The sequence below is a fragment of the Alosa alosa genome, chromosome 15, assembly GCF_017589495.1.
Source record: "Alosa alosa isolate M-15738 ecotype Scorff River chromosome 15, AALO_Geno_1.1, whole genome shotgun sequence".
Lineage (NCBI taxonomy): Eukaryota > Metazoa > Chordata > Actinopteri > Clupeiformes > Clupeidae > Alosa > Alosa alosa.
In genome coordinates, this window is record NC_063203.1 from 8,824,068 (window position 1) to 8,852,065 (window position 27,998).

The 27,998-nt window shown below is 42.6% G+C and overlaps 1 protein-coding gene across 1 annotated transcript; it reads left to right on the plus strand.

Annotated features, from left to right (window-relative positions):
- The first annotated feature begins 56 nt into the window (after nucleotides 1-56).
- On the plus strand, nucleotides 57-27,880 carry foxn1 (forkhead box N1). Its single transcript, XM_048265195.1, has 10 exons — nucleotides 57-101; nucleotides 194-344; nucleotides 651-839; nucleotides 6,475-6,590; nucleotides 7,849-8,058; nucleotides 11,255-11,382; nucleotides 12,412-12,508; nucleotides 21,227-21,434; nucleotides 26,724-27,182; nucleotides 27,583-27,880. The coding sequence occupies exons 1-10, from the start codon at nucleotides 57-59 to the stop codon at nucleotides 27,834-27,836; spliced, it is 1,857 nt and encodes a 618-aa protein (XP_048121152.1). The 3' UTR covers nucleotides 27,837-27,880.
- The last annotated feature ends 118 nt before the right edge of the window (nucleotides 27,881-27,998 follow it).

Genomic DNA, 27,998 nt, shown 5'->3' on the forward strand with positions numbered 1-27,998 from the left:
AGAATAAGTGAGGGATGTGTTCAGGAGGACAAAGGTGAGTAAGGCCACAGGTCCTGATGGGATCAGCCCCAGACTGCTCAGGGACTGTGCGGATGAACTCAGTGGGGTCTTTCTGCACATCTTTAACACCAGCCTCAGTCTGGGGAGAGTCCCAGTCCTGTGGAAAACTTCCTGTGTGGTCCCTGTCCTAAAGATAGCACACCCCAGAGAGCCCAATCACTTCAGGCCAGTGGCTCTGACATCACACCTTATGAAGAGCATGGAGAGGATTGTACTGAACTACCTCCGTTGCCTGGTGGGCAGTGAGCTGGACCCCCTCCAGTTCGCATATCGACCAGGGGTCGGTGTGGAGGATGCAATAGTTTTTCTCCTCCACCGTTCTCTCTCTCACCTGGAGGGTACTGGGGGCTCTGTTAGAGTCGTGTTCTTTGACTTTTCCAGTGCATTCAACACAATACAACCTGCACTACTGAGGGGGAGGCTAGAAGGAGCTGGAGTCGACTGTCATCTTGCTGCTTGGATCAACTACCTCACCAACAGACCACAGTACGTGAGGCTACGTGACTGTGAGTCAGATGTGGTGGTCTGTACCACGGGGGCCCCACAAGGCACAGTGCTCTCCCCCTTTCTCTTTTCCCTGTATACCTCAGACTTCCAATACGACACAGATAGCTGCCATCTCCAGAAATTTTCTGATGACACAGCTATTGTTGGCTGTGTTAAGAAGGGGAATGATCTGGAGTATAAGGGGGTCATCACCAGTTTTGTTGAATGGTGTGGAAAGAACCATCTGCAGATAAACACCAGTAAGACAAAGGAGATGGTGATTGACTTCAGCCGTAAGGCATTATCAGTTGCACCAGTGAACATCCAGGGAATAGACATTGAGGTGGTATCAGTCTACAAATACCTGGGTGTTCACCTTAACAATAAACTAGACTGGTCGCAAAACACAGATGCCCTGTACAAGAAGGGCCAAAGTAGTCTCCACTTGCTGAGAAGACTGAGGTCTTTTGGTGTGTGCAGGTCATTATTAAGGACTTTTTATGACACAGTCGTGGCGTCCATTTCATTTCCTGAACAATATATTATAGCAAACTGATGTCTGACATTTTGTTCAATATGACCAAGAAAGTATGCTCACCTTATGTATTTACAAAGACAATGTTGTATTTCTGAGCACATTTTTTTTAGCTTGAAGCAAGTGCCTGCAGCTGACATACTGTAGAGATAATTTGTTTAAAGGTAAACTATGCATCATTGGCAATTTCCTTACTGTTTTTGCTTCTTTTTCACTGGCTCTGTCATGACGAATGTCTGAGAAACTCCATCGCTACCTTTTTCTAGCTGGTGCCTGGCGTGTATGTTTATTTGAATGCAGTAAAGCAATTCGTTAGACTCGTTATACTTCCTGACACTGAGGCCGTCGGCCCGCCGGCCCACAGTTGCAAGGGTGGTTTTTCCGCTCACAGGCACTAGGGGGAAGTGAGACGGCCACAATTCAACCCGAAAAAAGTCATGTAACCATTCCAATGACACTGAAGCTGTTAAACAGGGCCGGCCCGAGGCATAAGCGAACTAAGCGGCTGCTTGGGGCCCCCCAATCGAGTTTCTTTTTTTTACATATTAAATAACGTAAATAAGTGACATAAATGAATGAATAAATGAAACAATTAATAAATCAAAACAAGAAAATTCTGATTTCATGATCAATATGCCTGCCTACTGCTACTGTGTCTACCAGCCTTTGAGTCATGCACATAAAATAGACACCTCGCGTGCATAGACAATTCGTGCAGACACTGCATCAAGTTCAAAAATCGTAAGAGACTGTAATGTTAAGACAAGTCACAAAAAAGGATGTATCCCTCTGGTGCCGAAAACAGAAAGAAGAAAAAACGAGCAAGATGTTTGCATGATTATTTACAGTATGATTTGTGCTTGATTTGTGCTAGCTAGCTGTCATGATCTAATATAAGCCATCACCAGAGAAATGTCTCCCATTAATATATATTTATCTAGGTGTATTTCAGATGTCAAGAATATTGGGATTGTTTTGGATGTTCAATCAAGCATGTACCCTACTAGCTCTAGGTGGACTTATGTTATGTATTATTAGCACTAGCTACATGAAAACGTAGCTGAAGGCAAATTTACCACAGTTTACCACATTTACTGCCCTTCTCCAGTTGACCATCCCAAAAATGCACCAGAATACAGGAAATCACATCTACCAAATTCAGAATATTCTGGGGGAGTACCCCGAGCCTACAACCACACACACACCCGTTTGTACCCACATTTGCACAAATAGGGTAGGGGAAGAGGGTCCTTATGCATCTCTGTCCAGGGGGACAGTGGTTCATAATCCGTCACTGTATTAATACATAACCTCACTCTATTCATTTATAATATAACATTATAGTGTGAAGTTGTCAATTATTGCCAAGCACAGGTGACTCTGCGTTGTGGGAGGGGGTCCTCAAATCAAATTCTGCTTAGGGCCTCCAAAAGGCTCGGGCCGGCACTGCTTTTAAATGAAGGTAAATTAAGCTAAAAAAACTTGCATATTAAGCTAAAAAACCTGCATAGTGTGCCTTTAACCTTTAAAAGTTTCATTAATGGCCTCCTTACACCAAACAACTTTGACAAGATTTGGGAAAGATTCTTGAAAGATTGGAGTCTTTTGAGTAAAGCTTGAATGGGGGGCATTAGTTAAAAGACTACAATCGTTCAATAATCTTTCCCAAATCTTGTCAAAGTTGTTTAGTGTAAGGTGGCCATTAGTTTATTCATCCAGTCCTTTCTCTGTTTGATTAGAACATCGTTGAAATAACCATCTCAGCTTTTTGGGAGGTTCACTGGGAGGATACATTAAGAAGACATCCTCCCCTCTCTCTCTTTCTACACACTCCACATCAGTCAGTTGTTTTGCCTGTCTGTCAGTCTATATATAAGAGCCTCCCTCCAGGACTGTTGTCAAGAATCTCTCACTGAGGATCTTGTTGAAATATTGGGCTCCTAAGATACCAGCAGAGCAGAACCAAGCTTTTATAACCAGTCTTCCAACCAATCATTGGGTACCCAAGCTTACAGTGGTATGTTTTCTCCTGACTTGCCATATATCTTCATATAATATACTAATATATTATATTATAATGTAAATACATATGTTTTTTTGTTTGTCTGCCTGCATGTACATCTATGTATGTCTATATGCATGTGTGTGTGTTTAGTTATCTGTGTATCTATGACATTTTATTGCATAGCAAATGGCTGCTTGTGCTTTGCTGTGGAAAACTGGGCATTGGGTTGATATGTCCCTCAGATGGTTATTGGAGCAAATTCATGGGTAGATATCCAGTGCATTTTAGACAGATATATTCCTCACAGTCCTAATCGCAAGGGAGAAGCAAAACGATATTACATGATATCTGCCTGCAGCTCTGCTGGAATAAGCCGTTTTACTGCACACCGCACTGTGCACCTATGACCCCACATCACATTTAGATGGGTGTGTGACTACATCAGTGCCTAGCACTCCAGCAGTGCTAGCTGAACTGTTCCAGCCGAGTGATATCTGTGACAGAGACAGGGCAGCAGCACAGACCGTGACCCAAGAGAGGTGTCCCAATGTCCCTCAAAGTCCCTTTTGAAATTCTCTAATTTGTCTGGAGACAAGAGACTCTGGTGGAGGTTTTAGTTATGTGTTCTGTTGGAATCCTGTTGCAACAGGTTGTTGTCCCATGGTTTCAATGGTCCCTCAGGCCAGCACATCGCCTAAGGAGGAAAGAGGAGGTAGCTAGAAATAAAAAAGGAGAGAGAGAGAGAGAGAGAGAGAGAGAGAAAGAAAGAGAGAGAGAAGTGAACAGTGCAGAACTGCTTTGACAGGTTCTTACTGTACATGTGCACAGTTTTTAGAAAACATTCAAGTATATATCACATTTACTGTAATCCTTGTTGTTCTCATAGCCATCATAATGTAACATTCTCTGGGTGGATTTCCCTCATATTTATGATGTACCCCTGACTGTTTGTGTCACTGCATTCTTTCCCCATCATGCCTAGATCAGCTGTAAACTTATCTAGGCATGTAAGATTAGATTTACAGCTAGCTCTATGTGTAATCTCTGGCTGTAAGGTATACAGGGTTTTTTATTTTATTTTCAAAACCAGGTGACACATCTGGGATACGGGGTCCAGTCAGGCGTATAACCCTGGCCCAAAAGGTACCTTTCTAAGATATGTTTGTGAAGGCGACACAAGTTTGTTTACCTTAAAGTAACGACTATAAACTCATGTTGATGCTACACTGATTTACAATAGAGAGAATGGAGTATCCGACATTGCCAGTGTGTGCCCAGAACACATGTAGGAGCACTGGGCACCCTCTTAGCACTAGATGGGGATCCAGTACGTTGAAAATTTATATGATGCGGAATTCTACATAGTGCTTCTTCAATAAATATTGTAATGCTGTTTAGCAGAATAGAAGCAGTCCGTATGCCATTTCCATTACAGACCTATAAGCAGTGTGTGTGTGTGTGTGTGTGTCGGGTGTTTACTTGGTAGGCAGATCATACTTGGCACAGCTGATCCATTTATTGTACTACATATGCAAATCAGGTTAGTAAGAGCATTCCATTTTTGACATGTCATATATCACTTTCATGGTTTCTTGATTTGTAATTAGTCATGTGACCCAATTGACAGCAGGTGGTCTCGTGCTATCACTACCCAGTGACCCAGTTTCGAGTACTATATGCAAATTATCTACGTTTTTGATTCTGCAGTGAAGGAATATTCAAATTTGTGCTACGGAATGTGAGCGAATTTCTTGCAATAGAGGAATAAGACATTAACCCTTACATTGAAAACTGAAAGTTTTAAAGAATATCTGGGTTCACTGAATTGAACATGGAATTTTAAAACCTTGAATTGAATGGAATCAAAAACTCACACCTTTAATGAATTCTCTTGTGACACTGGGCAGTGGACTCAAATGTACTTCACTTCTGCACACTTCCATACACTGCGTTTCCGTGTGTGGATTGTGTGTCTTTGAAGCCATCTGCACAGGTAAACACAAATCCCTGTGGAAAAAAGAAGGGAAGACAAATGGAGTGAAATTCTCCTAATTATGTGATGAATGAAAGTGTAAAAGAAGATGGACACAGTCCATTAGACACGTCCATCAAGCTGCAACAAGAGCAGAGGAAACAGAGCTGGCCATGGCTGCAGAGACATGTCAGAGACTAGCAAGGTGGGACGAGACCAGAGGAAGAAATAGAGTATGAAGTGAAATCTGGCACCGTCAATAGAACATCCCATTTTTGAATGCTTTTTGTGTGTGTGTGTGTGTGCGTGCGCGCCTGCGTGTGTGTGTGTGTGTGTAAGAGAGAGAGAGAGATCTGTGGCCAAGTTTCATCCTCTTATACCAGAGAGATAACTGAAGGCGATGAGAGGACATTTTGTCTTTATTGCTCATTCTCTGTTCCTTCTCCCTTTCTTGCATTTTAAGGGTGTTTTGTGCTGACAAAACAGTGGGAAAGGACAAGTTGAACGCTCAATTAACTGTCCATAAGCAGACAAAAGCTGCTTTTGTTGTTTTTTTTTTCTATCACGGCCAGGATCTGATTTCCGTATGTATCTCAAGACTGATATACAGTGTATCATGAGTAAGGAAATACTGCCTCTGTGTGGAGCAAGACAAAGCAAAATATGATCGAGCTCGAGCGATAGGAGATACCAAGGAGTGAACTGAACCGCTCAACCATTCATCTCTCGCCTGAAGCGGCCTGACTCAGTCAGATCCCATCTCTGTGCTCAGCTATTTTCCCTTTTGGCTCCCTCACTTGAAAGGGGGAGGGACCTGGGGTTTGGGTCTTCAGCCAGGGGTATCGGTCGAGTCATGTCAATAGCACAAAGGCCATCTCATCTTTCTGCTTAAGTGAGTGCTTCGAAGCAGAGGGACCAGGGGAAACACAGCGGTCTTGGTTTCAGGGTGTTAACCTGCCCCCCCCCCCTTTATGCAAGATCTGGCTTTGTGTGACCTAACTTTTCATGATTTTCTTGGGGAATTTAATGAGCTTTGAGGATGTATTTTGAGAAAGCGGGAGATAATTCCAGGCTGATTCTTTCAGGAACCCAATTGACACATCTCCCCTCTGTTCAGTAGATATGCAGGAGTGAGGACAGATGAATACAAAGTGGACCTTTTGTCTGAACTATATTCTCCATGAGCATGTCAGTAGGAGATATATTTACATTTGTGAGCATTCTTTCTGAGTAGAGTGAAATAGATTATTTTAACCTCAAAAAGCACAGCAACCTCACTTCATAGCATTCTTTTACATGTGCTTAAAACATTTGCATGATCTCTAGGTGAAACATGTCTTTCTGTCTGTGCCTGAAGCAGGTGCACAGTGGCTGGGATCATGTCCACAGAGCTCCCATGCTTCTCTGTGTGTTCAGCCACCACTGCCACCACCAGTTCCCAGTTTCCACCTGTCAGCACTCGCAGTCTGGAGACACTGAGCTCACCTCAGCTACAGATGGCCCACGGTCAACTAACCTTCGCATCCAAGAAAGTAATTTGCTTTAAACATCACCTCCTTGGGCAAAGCTGTTTTATCTTGTCATCAGTTCAGTGAATCACTACCCATGGGAACTTTAGCATTTTATATGACGTACATTATTATTTCTTATTATATATATTTTTTATTCTTCAAGGCCTCCTAGTATTATATTACGTGTGTAGTTACCCAAAATCAGGGTGAGTACTTTAGGCCAGATGTACGCACATTTTGAACGTAAGCGTTATCAGCGCCATGGACAAACCGCAGATAGCAAAGGCTGTGATACCCAAAGTGTACGTGGTATTTATCAAACTTTCAGTTAAAGTTAAGGTTACTTTTAATAAAGTGCAAAGACGCAAAACTGGTGCTCTGAATAGCGATTCTGTTGTCTTTGAAAGTTCCTCTTATTGACACGTTTAATGTCAACTTTTACCAGGAGGTAATATTTCACCGCAAAACAGACGTGCGCACCTACAGTAGGCAGATTTTACACTTTTCCTCCCATCTTTTAACACGAAACTCCCACTTTCCCCTGACCCTCCTCTGAATATGCATATGCATGACAAGAGATCTGCATGTACATGACACGAGAAAGTGCAATTTGCCATATTCAGCTCCTGTGACAGGCAGTCTGCAGTTTTACCCAAGTGCGGCCTGCTTGTACATATCTCGCCATGTTTTTACGTGCACGTTGCGAAACAAATACGCCTCAAGTGGGCGCAAAAGTGTTAGTACATCTGGCCCTTTGTTTCACAAGGCCTATATCATTATTATTATCCTATTTTTAAAAATGTTTTATTTATGTTTTTCTGTTGAGGGGTAAAAAATAATGTGTCATGGTATCTGGTCATTGACAATTCACATGTATCCTTCCAATGTTAAATATGTGTTGGGAGAGGACACCTGAAAGAAATTTTGTTTTTACATTTTTAATGTACTTTTTATACTGTATTTATGGAAAATGTGTTAAAAAACTGATGGAAAAATTAAGTGCCGGTCAGTTATTATGATGTTGAAATTGTATGGAGAAATTTTGTTGGTAGGCTGTTACTTGGTTTGATGCATATCTGAAGTGTTTACTTTGTTAAATAAGGTCAACCAGGTCAACTATATTTCTGAACGTCTGTTTGACAGAAATTTAGACCATATTTTAAAATCCATTTTCATTAAAATCATGATAATTCTCTGCCTCTACATGCTGGATTCTGGATACCTAAAATCAAAACAGCCAAATATTGCATTGACTCCATGGTCTTTGTTCATTCCACAGAGTGAGGGTGTTACCTACAGACCCAAGTCTGCGTCAGAGGGCTTCCGCAGGCACAGCACAGATGGGACTGGCATTGCCCCGGTGCCGGGCGAGGAGCGGCGCTTTCACCCCTACTGCCGCCAGTATAGCGAGGGCAGCCCACCCCTCTGCTCGTCCCCTTTCGCCTGTGTCAAGGAGGAGACGCCACAGACGAGCAACCAGCTGTCGACTGTAACAGCAGCAGCCGATCGAGAGGGGGAGCGAGGCCCATGGCTGCCCTACAGTTTGACTCCTCAGACTTCCTTGTTTATGGTGTGTAACAACCATTTGCTGAGACAGAGTAGATAGTTGAATGTACTGTAGATAGTGTAATGGATGTGTATAGACAGAATGTTTAATGGATGTTGATAGGTTGATTGTTTAATGGATGTTGATAAGATAGTTTAATGGGTGGATGAGTGAATGGTTTGAGGAAGATGGATGGATAGAACGTTGGATGGAATATGCTTTATATCCTCTGACCACTTTTAAGCCATGGCCTTTTGAAATGTTGATGTCAAAATCCACTAGTGTTTTTTAAGCCCTGGTGAGTAGATAGTTTAAAAGTTGAATGTAGATAGTTTAATGGATGTTGATAGACATCAACATCCATTAAACATGCTGTCCATCAACATCCATTAAACTATCAGCCAATCAACATCCATTAAACTATCAGCCAATCAACATCCATTAAACTATTTGCCTATCAACATGCATTAAACTATCAGTCTATCAACAATGTTTAAACTATCTACATTCAACTTTTAAACCATCTACTTTTAAAGAAGCACTTTGCAGGTCTGGTTATTCCTTCGCTGTTTCTGGGTTTTCGCTGGATTTGGGCTCGCATTTTTCACTACACCTCTCCCCCTGCACCTTCGGAATACAACACTGTCGAATATGTTCTAACTAGCAGAGGTCAGGGCACTGCATTAGTGCTATTATGTTCAGCCGGACATATCGCATGATACAGGCGACAAATGAGGCGACCGTTTTGCAGTCTTCAGAGTCTCTCACTTGACGCCATTCCTCAAAAGCTCGCCCTCTGTTCACTCGTGTCTGCAACCACCATGTCTATCCTATCAACACCTTAGTAACCACCTCTTTTACATTACACTTTTTGCATTTTATGCACTGGTAATTCCTTGGAATTGCATTTCTAGTTTGTATTTTGTATCCTGATACCTATTAAAACAAAGAAGACTAACGTTTTGACACCACTGTGTCTTCATCAGTCGTGATGTCTAAACAGTACCCAGATAGCAAGAGGCTGGCGGACCACTGTCGGTCCATTGGGGGCATAGCTGGCGGTCCGCTGGCATTTTGCTCATCGGTTCTCTGGCGGTCCGTTGGCGGGTTGCAGACAAATTGCCCAATATTTTGCCACTATTGGTTTAAAATCTTTTTCATTTGTTCAGTTATAGTCCATATATAATGTATTAACTTTTCTTAATACTCATGACAAGTTAAATTTAAAGAGATGGTGGTCCAACAGCGGACCACAAGTGGCATACCACCAGCGGTCCGCTATCTGCCAATCTGATTTTGCTATCTGGGTAGTCGTTTTTGTTTGCACTAGTAAAGACTGCAAGTTCAATCAGTGTGCTCCAGTCTGTCTTCTTTGTTTCAATAGTTTACCGCCTTACCGCTGTGAAGGACCCAATTGTGCAGTTTCAACTAATGATGCATGGAGTATCCCACTTTTACTTTTTAGACCTTTTGGTAACACTTTACAGCATCGACATAAGAGTGACATGATATTGTCATGAACATATGATACTGTCATAACACACATGAACCCTAACCCTAACCCTAATCCTAACCTCTAACCCAAATCCTAACCCTAACCCTTACCCTAACTTGTTATGATGACAAAAACCGAATATCACTTAATAACAGAAGCGTTATGTCATAAACGTTTATGACTTGTTTATGACATATTCATGACAGTGTCATGTCACTCTTATGTCGATACTGTCAAGTAAAGTGTAACCGACCTTTTTCACAGCAATCATTTTGACATGAAACAGTAGGGCAACCACAGATGTTATGAAATCTCCGTTCAATTTAATCCCTTGCACACCGGCACATCAGCACCAAAGTTTTTAATTGGCAAACACTGGAAAAAAAATGGATTTTATGCAGCGGCATCCAACCAACGTCTCTGGAGAAGGCGCGCAATTTGAACAAGAAATCGGTTCTCAAATGGAAGTTTTGACTGCAACAATTATCTAAGTCACGCACCAGGGTGTAAATAGCATACATTACTATATACACCAGGGTACGAATAGCATCCACTTCTATGCAAACAGCATACCTTATTCAGAGTGTTTATTACACAGCTGAGCTATTCACACCCTGTGACGTAACAACAAAAACACGTTGCTCGTTTTTTTTTTATTTCATTGTGTGATCAATATGCCAGAGTAAATGCACAGAGGTGCAAATAGCATACACTGATATTTTGTACCAGACGGGGTATTAATAGAGCACATTGCTGTGTGCACTGGGGTACGAATAGCATACATTGATATTTGTACCAGATGGAGTATTAATAAAACATATTGCTGTGTGCACTGGGGTACGAATAGAATTCACTTCTAATTGCACCAGGGTACGAATAACATACACTGCTATATTGACACTAGCCTTACCCTTAACTTTTGATGTACTCACAGAATTCTGGCTTTGAGCTAAAATGGGAGGGGTGGGGCCTGACGTGAGCTGTTATTGGATCAGTCCAGTGTCAATATGGAAATGTAACCAATGGCCGCTGATTGTCCTTGCCGATCGTTGGCCAAAATAATTAAATTATATAAATAGCCTATTCTATCAGCCTGAAACGTGTTTCGGCCCACTGGGCCCCTTATGCCAGATTGCCAGTCCGCCTCTGGCTGTGGCGGTTCCTTCTTGGGGCTTTTCATGTTAGCTCCCAGTTTGATTTACACAATGGCCAGGGGCACACACTTTATGTATAGCAAGACTTGCTGTTCAGATGTCCTTAGGATACCCTTTTAGATAATGATCACCATAAATCACAAGCACCTGCCTGCAATGTGTGTGTGTGTGTGTGTGGTGTGTGTATGGCAGGGCATGGCTGAGAATCCTCAAAGTTACTGTTCTCAGACTGAAGGCACTTATGGCTCCCTCCAACAGGTGAGCTTGGTTTCTAATTATGTTCATTTCAATAATTTCTGTGTCCCTTGGCCATTCTAATGGTATTTGTAAAGATCGCTTTTGTCAAGAAATTACACTCTTAATTATACTTTATACTATAAAAACCTTAGCCTATACTTTACATTTAATTAGTTCAAAAAATGGCATAATTTTTGCCCCCTTCTTCCTTCTCTCTTTTTGTGTGTGTGTGTGTGTGTGTGTGTGTGTCCAGTTTCCAGATGAATTCACAAGCGGAGAGCAGATTAATTATTCCTATGACCCCTATAACAGAATTTCCTCTAATACCAATCAACCCGAAACAGCAGAAATGCTTTACCCTAAACCCATCTATTCATATAGGTAAGACACTGTCCAGACAGATAAAGTATGTGGTAGAGGTGTTGAAAGTGTTGGTTTAGCATTTTATGCGATGACTGCATTATGCATGAATTTTTCATCAAAATTCAAGTGTTATAGTTTAGCTGGGAGGCTCTCAGGTGGAAAGGATGTTTCCATGCCCCCTGGACTATTGGCACTAGTATACCAGACAGTTGATCAGAGTAGATTCCATTTGAGACAGTGAGAAGGAAAAGAGACTATCCCATTTTGTGAGATTAAAACAATATTTTGGGGAAAAGTGTGTGCATCCTTTCCATCATAGAGACTCAGTAAATCATTATACTGATTACAAACAGAAAAAACACCTCCAGATTTTTTTCAGATTTTTATTGGCTCCCATAGGTACATGGGCAAGCATGCTTTTATTTAACACAAATGTGAGCACACTCTTATTGACACTTAAGGGACGTTCACACCAAGAACGATAACTATAACCAGTGGTTAAAGTGGGATTTGGCAGGTGGGAGAACCCTAAAATCCAGTGTCGGTTCAACGGGGAAAAATGACTCACCGTAGCAATAGTTTTTGGACAAGAATTGCTAGCTTCTTGGTCACCTCTGTACACGCGAACAATTAACTCTTTATTTATTTTAACAATATCATCCCGCTATATCGTTGATAGAAATATATTTATGAAAGAAAATATTGAAAGAATATATTTATTATTAAATATAATAACTAATGAAAATGATAACAGCAGAAAAGTATTGTTCTAGCTAATATAAATGACGACGTCCGCACATAAACTATAGCCTAATGATAACGTCATGAAGAACAATATCTTTGGAGATCACTTTCAGAGCGCTTTTGAAGGATCTATTCAATTTTAGCCATCACATTCATCAACATGAGGAGAGACTTGCCATATCGTTGGTCAGTGTGGATGCTTTTATCATTATAGTTATCTTGATAGTTATCATTTCTGGTGTAAACAGCCCTTTATACACACAAATGTAATCTGTACAGTAACACCCTTATCCCTCTTGCCAGCATCCTCATCTTTATGGCACTGAGGAGCAGCCAGACTGGGAGCTTGCCTGTCAGTGAAATCTACAGCTTCATGACCGAACACTTCCCGTATTTCAAGGTAAAAGTCAGTTATGGCAAGCTTCTGATATTCTTGATAATCTGGCCAAGAATAAGCAGCTGCCTTCCCCAACACTAATATTTTGCTTTACGTGGAGCCAGCCCAAGGCATCTCTAAAAAAATCTCAAGTAAGATATTAATGAAGATAAACAGGTGAAGAAGGGGGTAAATCCTAGGCTCATACAACCAACCTGTCTCAGGTAAATTATATGGTGCCGTTCTATTCTATTCTGGAGGGAACATAATTTTGTTTACACATGGCAACAGTTGACATGGACAGAAAACTCATGCTTTTAGCCTTCTCCCATCTGAACGGCAGAATGCCACGCCCACTCCGGTTTGCAGGAAAAAACAACAATGTTATGGTTCAAGTTCCAAACCAAGGTGCCACGTTCCAAACCGGCTTTTGTTTTATACGGTTGTGTGAAGACACAGATCTGGGGAAAGATACAAGAAAAGTTCTGCAGCATTGAAAGTGCCCAACAGCAAACTGAGTAATCTGGGACGAAGGGCCTTGGTCAGACCGTTCACCAAGGACCCAAGTTCTTCCACACACACCGTTGGGAATTGTGGCCAAATAGTTCAGTCTTTGTTTCATCAGATCAGATGATTTTACTACTCATGGTCTGAGAGCCATTCAGGTGCTTTTTGGGAAACTCCCGGCAAAAAATGGCTTCCATCTGTCCACTCTGCCATAAAGGCCTGATTGGTGGAGTGATGCACTGATGTTTGTCCTTCTTTACGTCACACACAGCAGGCCCAGTTAGGGGGAGGATAGCACCTACAATTATTACACTTGGCATTCACTGAAAATATTTTGTTTTATGTTCTTCACAGAAAATGAGCCTATTTCTTTTACCAAACATTGAAAACGGGTCCCATGACCACTTATATGTATTGTAAAGACTGGCTGTCAATCTCAGAGTGCCCGCGCTATGTTTAATCCCAGGCACGCTGATGGTAGGCAGCCTGGCCAGAGGTGGCAGACCCCCTGGGGATACAGTATGCTACCTGCTGAGGAAGTTCTGCCTCTTTCTGTTCTGGGCCACTGTGTTCTTATGTCTGTTCATCGTGCTGGGCTAATAAATGAGATAACTAATCACTGGCATTTTAGTGAGACATCACAGTATCAAGAAAATTTGATGGGAACTGGGAAAACCCATCACATGGATACATTTTCACCAATTTAAGATTTTTGTACCATCCTAGCAACATATAAGAATTTGCGAGGATGATGTCCAGGGGACGGTATCCAGAATTATGCTAGGATGTTTGTGACATTCATTATAATCAGTCACCATACCTTGGCGTTTTGGTTAGCCCCAAAAGGTTGAGAACCTCTGAGGCTTGTTTCCACCTAGCGGTACGGTTCATTTCGGTACATATCTAGTTTGTGAATGCTTTAGTGATTTAATCATCTTTGTCTAATAGGACCAATCCCTTTCCAAAATTTTACCAATTTTACTCATTTTTAATGCACTTATATACTTGTAACATATGAAGTATAAGTATATATTCACTCTTTTGATCCCGTGAGGGAAATTTGGTCTCTGCATTTATCCCAATCCGTGAATTAGCCTAGTGAAACACACTCAGCACACAGTGAACACACGGTGAGGTGAAGCACACACTAATCCCGGCACAGTGAGCTGCCTGCAACAACAGCAGTGCTCGGGGTCGGGGAGCAGTGAGGGGTTAGGTGCCTTCCTCAAGGGCACTTCAGCCGTGCCTACTGGTCGGGGTTCGAACCGGCAACCCTCCGGTTAGTCCGAAGCGCTAACCAGTAGGCCGCGGCTGCCCAAACGCTCTACAACTCATGAGTCCCATGCGTTTTCCCACCAGCGGAGCTAGTTGGCTAGTTCAAACTTTTGCCAACTTAAAAAGCTTAACTCGTGTCTAGGCTTGGGTATCGAATATCTAGTATTGTTGGAACCGGGACTATCTTTGCGATTTTCCCGGAATCGTTCAAAAGTTTAAATTTCGATTCCTAGTTTCGATTCCCAGTCCGCCGACCGGAAGAAGAAACGGCTGATAACCAACGAAGAAGCGCATCGTTCATAGAATTAAAATTCATGTTGAAGGTCAGACTATTTCATTCAGAAAGCAGGGTTCCCGCGGATCCTTAAATAGTCTTAAATACGAGTGATGTCTCAATCCAGTTTCGTGTATTTAAAACGCAATTGTGTAAGATTAGGCTACGGGAAGAAGTGTAGTGGTTGCAGAGTGAAGATGTTTTTCACGGGTGTGGTTAAAAGTGTGAGAACGGTAATAATACAGTAGGCCTATGTAGCCTACAAAATAATATGCCTGACGTTTTCGTGGTGTAGCTGAGGCCAGAGAGATATAAAGGTAGCCTACGTGGAATAAGGAAGCCTACGGTAGAATAAGCGGAAGAAAGAGCGATAGGTTGGCCATACGTTCGAATTTAGGCCGGACATATGGATTTTAAAAGCCCTGTCCGGCGTCCGGCGCAGCCTCAAGCCGGACCCTCATTTGTTCTCCTTTTTGGAGTTGCGCTTGGCATCTAAAATCGTTGCTTGACGCAGCACCGTACGCGAAGACTGCTGGTCAAATTATGTGCAGTGCTTCGCAATCAGGAGGAAATACTGTATGTTAAGTTGATCTGTTTGCATCTTTCCAGCGTGTGTTGCTGGCCTAGCCTAGGGAAGAAAATATCTGTCTAAGTTATAATAGCCTACCTGTAATATCTGCCAGCAGCTTGCTTGCCAGCGTTTCCCAGTAGGCTAGGCCTACTTCGCAAAAGTTGTGAACTATAACCGCATATTTTTTAATGTCGGGTGACTGGCTACATAAAAAAGCGTCGTTCATAATACGTGCGTGCTTGAGATGAAACCAGCAGTTTTCAGCAGGATCATGCGAGGAGGACCTGTCTCTTAATAAATTTAAAACAAGTCAATGTTTCAGTCAAGCTTTGGTTGGTTTAGATACAACTGGTATGCAAAATGTAAAGTAGTGGATTAACTTTAATTTGCTGTGCTGCATATTGGACAATAGTTGCTGTTAAAAAGGCCACATAGGGGAGTTCTGTTACCAGACCTTATATGGTATTAAAATGGGTCATGTGACTTGTGTCACGTAGTTACGTTCTTTTCAGTCCAAGCACCGAGAGTATGGGGATGGAGTAGCAGCTTAGGAGGTTGTCTTCTAGTTTGTGTGCGTCCATTATTCAGTAAGTAACCCTTTGCATTCATAATTGTATCTTTGTTTCATGCTTGTAATGATGATGTTGATTTACTTTAATAATGAAGCTGCATTAAACCGTTTGTAAATCAGCTTAGCTTAAAATAATGTTCGTTTGAACATTATTTTCGCTATTATACAGGGCTACTGTATGTCTTTCTTGTATTGAGGCAGTACCATGCTATTATTGCTACTACAAAGGTATTATTGTTATGGTTATAAGTGTAGGCTAACAGATATACCGTTGTATGTTGGTCAGCTTGATTACACGTGTGAATCACGTTTCTTAGGCATGGTGATATGCTGTCTTTTTTTTTTGGCCTCAAGAGGGCGCTTGTACACTGTATAATTTAATATGTATTGGAAACATTACATAGTATGTTAATGGATACGATTTTCTGTGTGCTTAACTTACAGAACCACACACAATAATTATGCAATGTAAGTGCCTTGTGCTGCCAACAGTTTAGTACAAGAATAATAAGAAGAAACTGGCTGTCTGGACCTTCATTCTTTTTTCATTCTAATCGGATGACCCTTGGTGTTCACACCCATCCCGAACTATCTTTTCTATAGTTGCACATAGTAAATTATATAAAGTAGGCTTATTAAAATATGTAAATAGCTTAGTCTAACTTTGAAAAAAATATTGAAGGGAATCCAGTCCAGTGCACATGTCTTTGGCAAGTAGCCTAGGCTACTCCAGACACAGGTGAAAAACTGTCAGCCTCAGCAGTAAGCAAAACCAAATATGTACAGCCAGCAAGCAGCCCAGACCCTAAAATTGGGCATTAATAACTTTGAAGGTAATTCACACACAATTATTTTTCTTAAATATTTTTGGTAACTTCTGTAGACATCCAAAAGTGGGGGTTAAATTAGTAGGGAAAAAAAAACTATTGCATAAACAGTCATATATATCTTTTTGCCGTGGTATAGTCTTAAGTTTCATTTAGATGTCTTGAAAAGGTCTTAAAAGTCTTTACATTTGCACTTGGAAAATGTGCAGATACCCTGAGAAGTTGGTTAGCTAGCTCATTTAAAATATCCTAAACTTTTTTTGACCCTGCCTCTTAAAAAAATCGGAATCGAGAATCGGAAGGAATCGAAATAAGAAATCGGAATTGGAATCGGAATCGTTCAAATTCAAACGATACCCAACCCTACTCGCGTCTACGCTGATTCATCATTAGTGAAGACACGAGGACAGCTGCATGCAATTCCTGTCAGCATAACAATAGAGGCTGTTGCTGAAGCGTCAGCGTCAGCCCTCGTTTAAGCCGTCCTCTTTTAAGACGGACGCGGTCAAGACAAGCAAGTTTACCTGTGCAAGTTCACCGAGCACAGGCGCCGACAAAGGCAAAAATGTGCCATTCCACCATATCTGTTATCACCGGCCATCGCAGAAAACGGCATCATGCCAAAAGGGGCAGAAATCGCCTTAACCTCCAGCAACTTAAACGGTCCTCACCTACAGAAACCTCCTTCTCCATGGGCTTGTGGAACTGTCAATCCGCAGTCAACAAAACGGACTTCATAGCTGGCTATGCCAACCACCTTTCTTTGGAACTCCTTGCTCTCACTGAGACTTGGATCAAACCTGAGAACACTGCCACCCCGGCTGCACTCTCCACTAACCTTACACTATCCCACACCCCTCGCACATCTGGACGAGGAGGTGGGACGGGCCTGCTGATCTCCAACAAATGGAAATTCACCCCGCTACTGCCTTCAAACAAATATGTCTCATTCGAATTCCATGCCATCACAGTGATCGCCCCAGCAAAACTCTACGTGCTGGTCATCTACCGCCCTCCAGGCCAACTAGGTGACTTTATTGACGGACTTGACACTCCTGGGATGCTGTCCTCCATCCCTGAGCATGACTGTCCGCTTCTTGTTCTCGGCGATATGAACATACACTTAGATGCCCCAGGCTCAGCTGACTTTTTGGCCCTTGATCCACTCCTTTGACCTCAAACTGGTCCAAAGCCCACCGACTCACAAAGCTGGCAAAGAGCTTGACTTGATCTTCCCTCGGAACTGCAGCACAGACACCCTCATGGTGACGCCTCTCAATCTTTCTGACCACTTCTTCATCCAGTTCAACGTCAGCCTGACAGAACAGCCTCCCGCTCCTCAGCCGATGGTCACCGTTCGCCGCAACATCCGAACCTGTCTCCAAGGCACTTTTCCTCTGTGGTTGCCTCCGGTCTACCTCCACTCAACACCTTCTCCTCTCTGGAGGTTAATGAGGCCACAGACTCGCTCTGCTCCACACTGAGCTCGTGTCTAGACGAGCTGTGCCCTCTTACCACAAGGCCAGCTCGATCCAAACACTCTCATCCATGGCTAAATGATACCCTCCGATCGCAGCGCACCAAACTCAGAGCCGCGGAGAGGAAATGGCACAAATCCAAACTAACTGATGACCTCAAAAACTACCTGACACTCCTGACCTCCTTCTCAGCCAGCATCACTGCTGCTAAGACGGCTTTCTACAATGACAAAATCAACAGCACTACAGAAACTTTTCTCAACCTTCAAATCGCTACTCAACCCTCAGCTGCCTCCTCCTCCATCCTGCCTTACTGCAGATACCCTCGCCTCATTTTTTACAAACAAAGTGGCGGCAATCAGCAGTCAATTCTCTACATGCCCACTCAACGATCTGACTCAGATACCGCGACTCCTACAACCTCTAGGGACTGCTGGAACATCTTTTTTTTCAGCATTCACGCCTCTCTCGAGAGTGAAGTATCTAGACTCCTGACAGCCGGCCCTACCACATGCTCGCTGGACCCTATACCTACGAGCCTACTTCAGTCCAACAGCCCGACCATCGCACCAGCTATCACACATGTGATCAATGCCTCGCTAACCTCCGGCACATATCCAACAGTGTTCAAAATGGCCCGGGTAACACCGTTACTTAAGAAAGCTTCTCTCAACCCTGCTCAAGTCGAAAACTGCCGCCCTGTCTCACTCCTGCCTTTCCTATCCAAAGGCATTGAACGAGCAGTCTCCAAACAGGTCTCTGACTTCCTTTCACAGAACAACCTTCTGGATCCAAATCAGTCTGGGTTCAAAAGCGGCCACTCTACCGAAACGGCTCTGCTGTCTGTAACAGAAGCCTTAAAAGAAGCCAGGGCGACCGCTCGGTCATCAGTACTCATTCTGCTTGACCTATCGGCTGCCTTTGACACGGTTAATCACCGCATCCTTCTCGCTATACTTGCTAACATGGGAATCTCCGGTTCTGCTCTCTCCTGGTTTGAATCCTACCTCACAGGACGCTCGTTTAACGTATCATGGCTTGGTCAGCTATCTGCACCTCACCATCTCACCACAGGGGTCCCCCAGGGCTCAGTGCTGGGCCCTCTTCTCTTTGCTATCTACACCACCTCCTTGGGACAGATTATCCGTTCGCATGGCTTCTCATACCACTGCTATGCAGACGACACACAGCTCTATCTGTCCTTTCCACCTGATGACCCCTTGGTTTCAGCACGAATCTCGGATTGCCTCTCAGACATAGCTACATGGATGAAGGCACACCACCTCCAGCTGAACCTCTCAAAGACTGAACTGCTGGTCCTCCCAGCTAAACCTACCATACACCACGACATCAACATCAAATTTGACTCCCTGTCTGTTTCACCTACCAGGACTGCAAGAAATCTAGGAGTTGTTCTCGACAACCAACTAAACTTCTCAGATCATGTTACCTCAGTCGCCCGGTCATGACGTTTCACACTCTACAACATACGGAAAATCAGGACTTACTTGACTCAAGATGCTGCCCAACTTCTGCTTCAGGCAATAGTTATCTCACGACTTGACTACTGCAACGCCCTCCTGACAGGTCTCCCTGCCTGCGCAGTGAAACCACTTCAGATGATCCAGAACGCGGCGGCGCGCCTGGTCTACAACCAACCCAAAAGGGCACATGTTACCCCGTTGCTCATCCAGCTACACTGGCTACCTATATGCCCGTGATCAAATTCAAGGCTCTAACGCTTGCCTACAAAGTAGTCTCTGGTTCTGCTCCCACCTACTTGAATGCCCTCATACAGACATACGCTACCTCCAGACCTGGCTATGGGCCCTCAGACTAACGACGCCTAGCTCTACCACCAGCACGCTCAGGCCAATCCAAACTTTTCTCATCTGTTGTTCCTCGTTGGTGGTACACACTGCCAGTTCCTACAAGGGCAGGGACATCCCTCTCCATTTTCAAAAAACTCCTGAAGACCCAGCTCTTTAGAGAACATCTCCTCTCATAGCAACACTTACAACAAGTCTTGCTGATCCTAGCACTCACCAGCCGTCTTAAACTGACACGTAACTGTTAAAAACAGCACTCACTGAGGCACTTATTTTTACTGTACTCTAATGTTTTTTTTAAATTGTACTAAAATTGTTGTGAATTGCTCTAAAACTTAAACTGTTTACCATGTTGTTAGTCGCTTTGGCTAAAAAAGCGTCAGCCAAATGTAATGTAATGTAATGTAATGTGTCACACTGTTAGCCAACAGCAACATCCATCTTCTTTGTTTTCAAGTAGCCGGGAATTCACGCCGAACCGTTGCAACTCTGCCATTAATCATTATGTTAAAGGAAAAATCCGGTATTTAGCACTTTGAGTCCCTTTTCTGGTTTGTTTTGGATGAACTAGAGTGGTGGACACAGAAATTTTGACGATTGGTCATGTCTTGACTTTTCTGACTCGTTTTGAATCGCCTTTTACTACTCAGAGTGGCTGCCAACAGGCATACTGTAGCCAGGCTACTCAAACATGTCCTAAAACAACCCTTAACGTTCGTTTTCGAAACTGTGCAACTCACCGAGTGGTTAGCGGTGTTAGTTGATTATTAAAAGCAAATATATCAGCGCAATGTATGATTTCCAGCTGTCTTATACTATTGTGGAACTATTTATTCAGACACCTCACAATCGTGTATAAGCTTCCACTCAATATTTGAACCTGAAGCATAGACGGTGGCGCAGTAATATCAACGCGCAATGAGTCTTCCAACAGAAATCAATGGGATTTTACAAAATGCCAAATAAAACACGACAGAAACTGTACTTCGCTACGCTACTTGATTTGGAACATCAACGAACACCACTAACCACCCGGTGAGTTGCACAGCTTTGAAAACGAACGTTAAGGGTTGTTTTAGGACATGTTTGAGTAGCCTACAGTATGCCTGTTGGCAGCCACTCTGAGTAGTCAAAGGCGATTCGAAACGAGTCAGAAGGGTCGAGACAGGACCAATCGTCAAAATTTCCACCACTCTAGTTCATCCTCTAGGTCTTATTGAAGCTTAATTTTTCCAGCTTGCAAGCCAACGGAGAGTTGCTAGACTAGCCCGGGCAGCATATTAAATTTGCTGCCGCTAGGGTGCGTCTACTGAGTATCACCTTTATGCAAAAAATGTAAACAACACGTAGCTTTGTTCTAATGTAGCCTTGTGTATTGGGTCTTCATTTCATCGCATCTCATTTCATCAGACAGCTCCTGATGGCTGGAAGAACTCTGTCCGCCACAATCTATCCCTAAACAAGTGTTTTGAGAAAGTGGACAACAAGAGCGGTCATGCTTCCCGGAAAGGCTGCTTGTGGGCCCTGAACCCCGCTAAGGTGGGAAAGATGCAGGAGGAGCTGCAGAAATGGCGCCGCAAAGACCCCCTCACTATCCGCAAGAGCATGGCTCGACCAGGTAGGACCATTTTTATAATTCTCCTTGAGTATACTGCCACAGACCATTGAGAAGCACCTTATTGGACCTTATCCTGAAATGGACCTTACCCTCAGATGGCCCAAAGTAAGACAACCAAATGAATGACCCACAGTGGTGTCCATATACTGATAATTTTTTTCCAAACAAAGGATGAAATTTAAATTTACACTGATAGTAAAACCAAAGTCCTTTTAGGCAGATCCCTCCACTCGGCGGCCATATTGCAATGCTTTTTGGGCACTTATCAGACATCTATTTTGGCAGAAATGCATGTGCGCAATAGCCTGGCTAACGTCAGACCTCATCTCATTGAGATGGGGTCTGGGAACTAGACATTAATTTTCTTGTATTTCTCGTTCTGCAGGGCTCGTATGCAGCACACCCTGTTGGTAATATACTGCTGGAATAGCCATATGTTCTTCTTGCTTTTTAATATAGTTGGCTAGCATACGCCCAGCCTTATCACCTCCTTCAAAAAAACGTTGTCGCAAAAAAAGCGACCCTCCTGGTGTGGTGCCAGAGTGCGATGTGCACGATGCTCACTACTTCGTTAGCAAGTGGATCAGTGATGGGAGCGCCATCTTTATCGCTAGCTATCTTCTCAGCAGCATGGTCAGTGTTTTTAGCCTTGGTGTTTTGTCGTCGCGTCTCTTTTGCTGGTTGAAGTGACATGATAGATGTCAGAAGTTGGTCAAAGTATATTGCCGTCGAGTAATTAGCAGGAATTAAACTTTAAAAAGTAATTTGCAGGATGGTGTCAGGAGCTCACAGTCTAAGCAGCCATTCCCCAGCGAGCGTCACGTGACTCCCTCCTTGGATGTTCCTAAACATCGGGCTGTATGACCTTCCTGCTGGTACACAGGCCTAGGGCACAGTTATGTACAATGGTATGGACCTCTCCCTGTTATATACTACACACAGAAGTAACACATGAACACATAAGAACACAGTAAGAATACCCCAGAATTCTACAACATCAAAATCATGCTCTCCAATCACGACGACCTCTGCTGTAACGACACAACAAGAGGAAACTCATTCGCATTACAATTAGGCAATATCACACAATTACAAATAGAAACATTTGCCAGAGACATTTTCATTCTTGCTCAACCATAATAAGCGGTTTTAATAACGGTATATATTTTAATAACATAATAAGCGGTTTTTATTTATGCGAAGGCAACACAAAAACGCGATTGTATTTCTATGGGAGTCCATGTTTGTTTTCATGAAGGCAGTTTTAGTATGATAGAGCTAGTGACTGAAATATGACAAACATCTTTTCCCCAACTTTATTGAGCTGTATTAGGGACCCCTGTGTGATGGACCCCAAAGATAAGTGTGTATGGCATCCTATGATGGAAAAAGTACAGTGGAGAGATCATTGGATGGATAGTTCTGAGTGTGAATACACTTTTAACAAATGCATTACCAAATACATTTCCTAATAAGGCTTAGAGCCCTTGCCTGCACGTAAGCCTCATAAATGGTGTAAAACAGTGATTTATTTGCATGGCTAGGCCGATGCCCGAGGCACCATAACGAAACACTGTTGGTAGCATTGGCTAATTAGCGCCAGATTTATGAGTGCAGGGGACAAGCTGAGGTGAGCTATGAGACATACGTTCACACTCGGTATCATGTTTCAAGACACTTTAGGTCAAAATCACACCGGAATTATCCTTTAAGACTGACCCTTTGTTATAGATAGTTAGATAGATAGATAGATAGATAGATAGATACTTTATTGATCCCCAAGGGGAAATTATATCCTTTTCAACTATCCTTTAAGGCTGACCCTTTGTTATAGATAGTTAGATAGATAGATAGATAGATAGATAGATACTTTATTGATCCCCAAGGGGAAATTCAAGGTCTCAGTAGCATACAGACAACACACACAACATGCACTTACAGCAGAAATGGTAAATATAAGTATAAACATATAACAAAACTCCACTGTACAATATATTTAACAGTAGAGCATTTTTTAATTAACAGTAGAAGATAAGAAAAACTAACAAAACTAAATACTAAATATACTATATAAATTAAATAAAAAAATCCACAGTGTGCTTGAGGGTGATCAAGCATGAGACACTTCCAGTGACAGGGCCGGGACTGGCCTGTAGTTCTGTGTGCATGTAAGGTGCTCAAGAGAGTGAGTGTCATGGTGAAGGTGCATAAAGTAGTCCAACAGTAGTCCAACAGTGCAAGAATAAGGTCTAGAGACCAGCATAAATATGGACAAATAAGAGAGTAGAGTATAATGTAGACAAGGTAATATAAAAAAAACTATGTCAGTGCAAGAATAGGTTGAGGTAATAGGGTTACAGCCATTCAGTATTGTAGCAGAAGCCATTGGTCATGTGTGCTAATATAGCATGAAAAACAGTGTAACAGTAAAACAGTAGTAAAAACATTAGGCTGTGGACAGTAGTAAAACAGTAGTAAAACAGTAGTGGGCAGTCAGTACTCAAACATGGTGAGGGTGGAGAGGCAGACAGACTATGCAGAGAAGTCTATCTCTCCTCTTCCCTTTAGAAGCACTGAAGCATTGAACAGTTCAATAGCCCTGGGGACAAATTACTTCCTCAGCCTTTCAGTTGTGCATGGCAGTGAGCGAAGTCTCCATCTGATCAAGCTCTTTTGCTTTTTAGTAGTGTTGTAGAGTGGATGACATTCATTGTCCAAGATGTTGATCAGTTTGCTCAGGGTCCTTTTATCTGATATTGAAGTGATGCACTCCAGTTCGGCTCCCACAACAGAGCCAGCTTTCCTTACTAGCCTGTCTAGTCTAGCTAGCATAGCTAGCGAAACAGTCATATAGGGATCGTCAAAGTCCCCCCTCCCCGTCATCTACTTCCTGAATTTTTGGTCAATGATACCCGGGACACCGAAACACCGGGGCACATGAAATTTGGTGGGTATGTAGCCCCACTAGACTTTTACGGAAAAATTTCATTTGGTCCCCGGGGGCCACTCCCTACCCGCGCTGGGCCCCCCGAAACCCAAAAAATGCAGTTTTGCTAAACCATGAACCATGGTACCGAGGATGAAGAAATTTTTATGGTATGTTGGTCTCAAGGGCCCAAATCAACCTAGCCCAAAATATGACGAAAATCAAATAATGAGACACAAATATTATATATATATTTTTATAAATATAAATTTATAATATATATTATACATTTTTCTTGATATAAAGCCTGACATAAGCCATATGCAAACATTTACATCATACATTTCCAGGTATGGGTACGTCCTAAAAAAAATGAAGAGCATAGGCTAGATGGCCATTACAATGACCAATATCTTATCTTAAATGAACTAGCTGAATAACAAAGGTGACCACTTCTGCATAATTTCATGGAGTGCTGAAATGCACACACATTTTTGACTATTTCGGAACTGTGAAATGTAGCAAATGTTTTGTGGTTGTGAACTTATTGCAATATCACCATAACTATTCCACCTGTGTGTGCATGGTTATAATTCTGAAGTGCAAAATAGTTTAGGCTAAAACACACATATTTCCATAAAAATAAGCATTTTTTAAATTTATTTTGAAAGTGCACCCGATTGATGCATTTAAAAGTTAAAATATACAAACATTTCTTAAATTCTTACAAAACAACCTTAGGAGGACACAGCATCAGATGAACGCAGGTTCAGGCCGAAGTCCTAGTAGTAGATCCCTTTGATGCCAATGTTAATTTAACTCTGGGACCCTGGTCCCTACACCTGAGAACCACTGATGTACGTTTTTTTTTTCCGCTGTAGCCTACGATAATAATGCTGAATGAGCCAAACAAAATTTCCTATGTAGCCTACGCAGCAAATTTTTGGTGGGCCCCACCAAATCTCACTCCAAGGTTTTTTGAAAAGTTGGCAGCCCTGAAAACTGTATTTCGTTTTAGACTACTGGTATTTAATTTGTGCATTGACAATAAAGTTGAATATCATATGAACTAAAGATGACTAAAATCTTGCATATGTAGAAGAAGAAACATTCACAAAAATCCATGAAATGACCTCTCTTCTTGATAGCTGTTGGAAACTGCATGGAACTGACAGGGATTGTTTTGTTTATTAATAAATAAATAAAAATAAAACATTATGCTGATACCTTCTGCTTTTCTCAAATACAATGTAGCCTATACATGACCTTTCATCAGTCCAGTTACAATGGATGAACTATGACAAACTGCCCTACTTGTGATTGTTTAGAGATTTTAAAGGTTTTATAACAATGCTACAATTTTTTTGGCTAGTGCTACAAATCTATTCACCTTTGTAGCGCCAGTAGGCTACTTTCTGTGCGGCCCGCACACACACACACAGGCATGGCAAACAAGCATACACAAAAGTTTCAAGAGTGGGGGATGAAGTAGAAGATGGAGACAAGTGTGATTTATTTTTGCGGAATGGATGTACAGCACTGAGCGGCGGTCATATTTTGTACCGCTGTGCGGTACATCTAGTTTATGAGAATCAGCCCTCTGCCTTTTGAAGCATGGGAATTGGTTCAAAACAAGAGGTATTAACACCTGCTGTCCACTATAAAGGACACTGAATAAAAGTTACTGGTATGTTTTTAAAGTGTTAAAATTACTGGCCATTTCTGAAATCTCTCTGAAGTTAAGACCCTCATATTTAGGAAGCAATTTGATTATTAGCAATACATAACATAATATCTACAAAAAACTCATCAATTACCTCTCTTGTCACTACAAAATGAGAAAAATGCTATATCCGCCATTTTGAAAAGAACGTTTGTGTGCTCTGTTAATCACATACATTATTGTGACATCACCAGAAAGCCCAGGATGTCCTCTTGAAAGTGTAGACTTCACTAATGTAGAACAGCATTCTTCATCAATCAGATTCAGTCAGAATCTCACTGTTCAGTTTAGTTCCGGTTAGGATATCAAGCTACTATAAAAACAAACAAACACACAGCCACAGATTCTGCTGCCGATCACTGCATGGACAAAGACTGACATTGCAAGACAGCCAAAACAATTTCAAACATGCCAGAAATCCTGATCTGTCAGGAGCTGTTGATTGATGTTGATCTTCTTAAGCCTACTCAAACTGCACTACCAATGTCAAGCAGTCAGACAGGAATTTAGCTTGATTCTAAACTTTGTCAAGGCTGACTGAATTGGGCCTAAAATCTGGGGCCAAATCACAGTGTCTGTATGGCTTCAGTGGCCTATCCTTCTGATTTCTAAATCATGCCAAATTCTGTCTTTTCTTCAGATGAGTTAGATCACCTTCTTGAGGACAGAGCTGACAAGATAAAATCGTCATCCGTCCGCTTAAACCACCGACAGACATACCCAGCATTGAGAAAACAAGGATATGACACAGTCTCACCTCATGTCCTAACCCAGCCAAGGGAGCATGACCCTCACTCTCACAGACAGCCCTTGTACAGCTACTCTTCACCTGCTGCCAGCCAGCGGCCTCCATACCTGCCCCACAATCCCACTGTGTTCCCCTTCCAGTGCATAATCACCCAGCAGCCTGGCACCATCCTTCCCTCCAACATTGGCGCTCTGGAGTCTCCCCTGCCAGCACAGACCCCACCCAGCTACAGCGCTGCCCTGCAGGCCAATAACGGCGTCTCGCAGAGCATGCAGGAGCTGCTGCTGGAGGGGGACCAAAGCACAGACATCGATATGCTCAACCCAAGTCTCACAGACCTACAGCTGCACGGTAAGCACAAGCTCAATCAGTAGGGCGTTCTGGGAGCCAAACTCTGCCAAACACCACTCTCTCTTGCCATCCCTCTCTTTGACTTTGTCCTAAGGTATATCGTATCATATCATATCGTATCGTATCGTATCGTATATCTTCCGCCGTTTATGGTCTATTATTTATTTATTTCACCACTCGCACTCAGAGCGAGGTGTGTAAACTCCTAACACGTAGCCGTCCTACAACATGCCCGCGGGACTCTATTTCAAACAGTGTTGTGGTGTTTGTTTAGTAGAACTTATTGTTACCTAAGGTCTCCTTTACAATGTAACTTGAATGTTTATCTTCATTTTGTGAGTCGCTTTGGATGAAAACAACAGTTAAATGAATACATGTTAATGTAAATGTCTCTGTTCAGGTTATTTGTGGGAGGAGCTGAAGGACGATAGCCTGGCTCCAGACACTGTTACCACCACACCCGTCACCCTGTCCTCCTTCCAGGCTAGCCCTGGCTGGCAGAGAGTGGTGACCCTGCAAGGCCTTGGCTCGACCAGGGCAGATGCAAGTGGCCCTGGTGCTGGGGAAGGGGACCCGAAAGGAATGTTAGAGCTGAGCATCACAGCACAAAATTCCACCACATTCCCTAACATGGATAGCATGTCCACATACTAGCTCTCTGCTCCACATTTCAATCACATTCTTACATTTGTTTTGTATATAAGGATTTTCTAATAGCAAAATAAAGTTAATAAGAATGTTGTTGCTACTGGATTCATTTTTTCTTGGGATGTCAGCCTTAGCCAAAACTTTTACCCAATCCGTAACTGAAATATC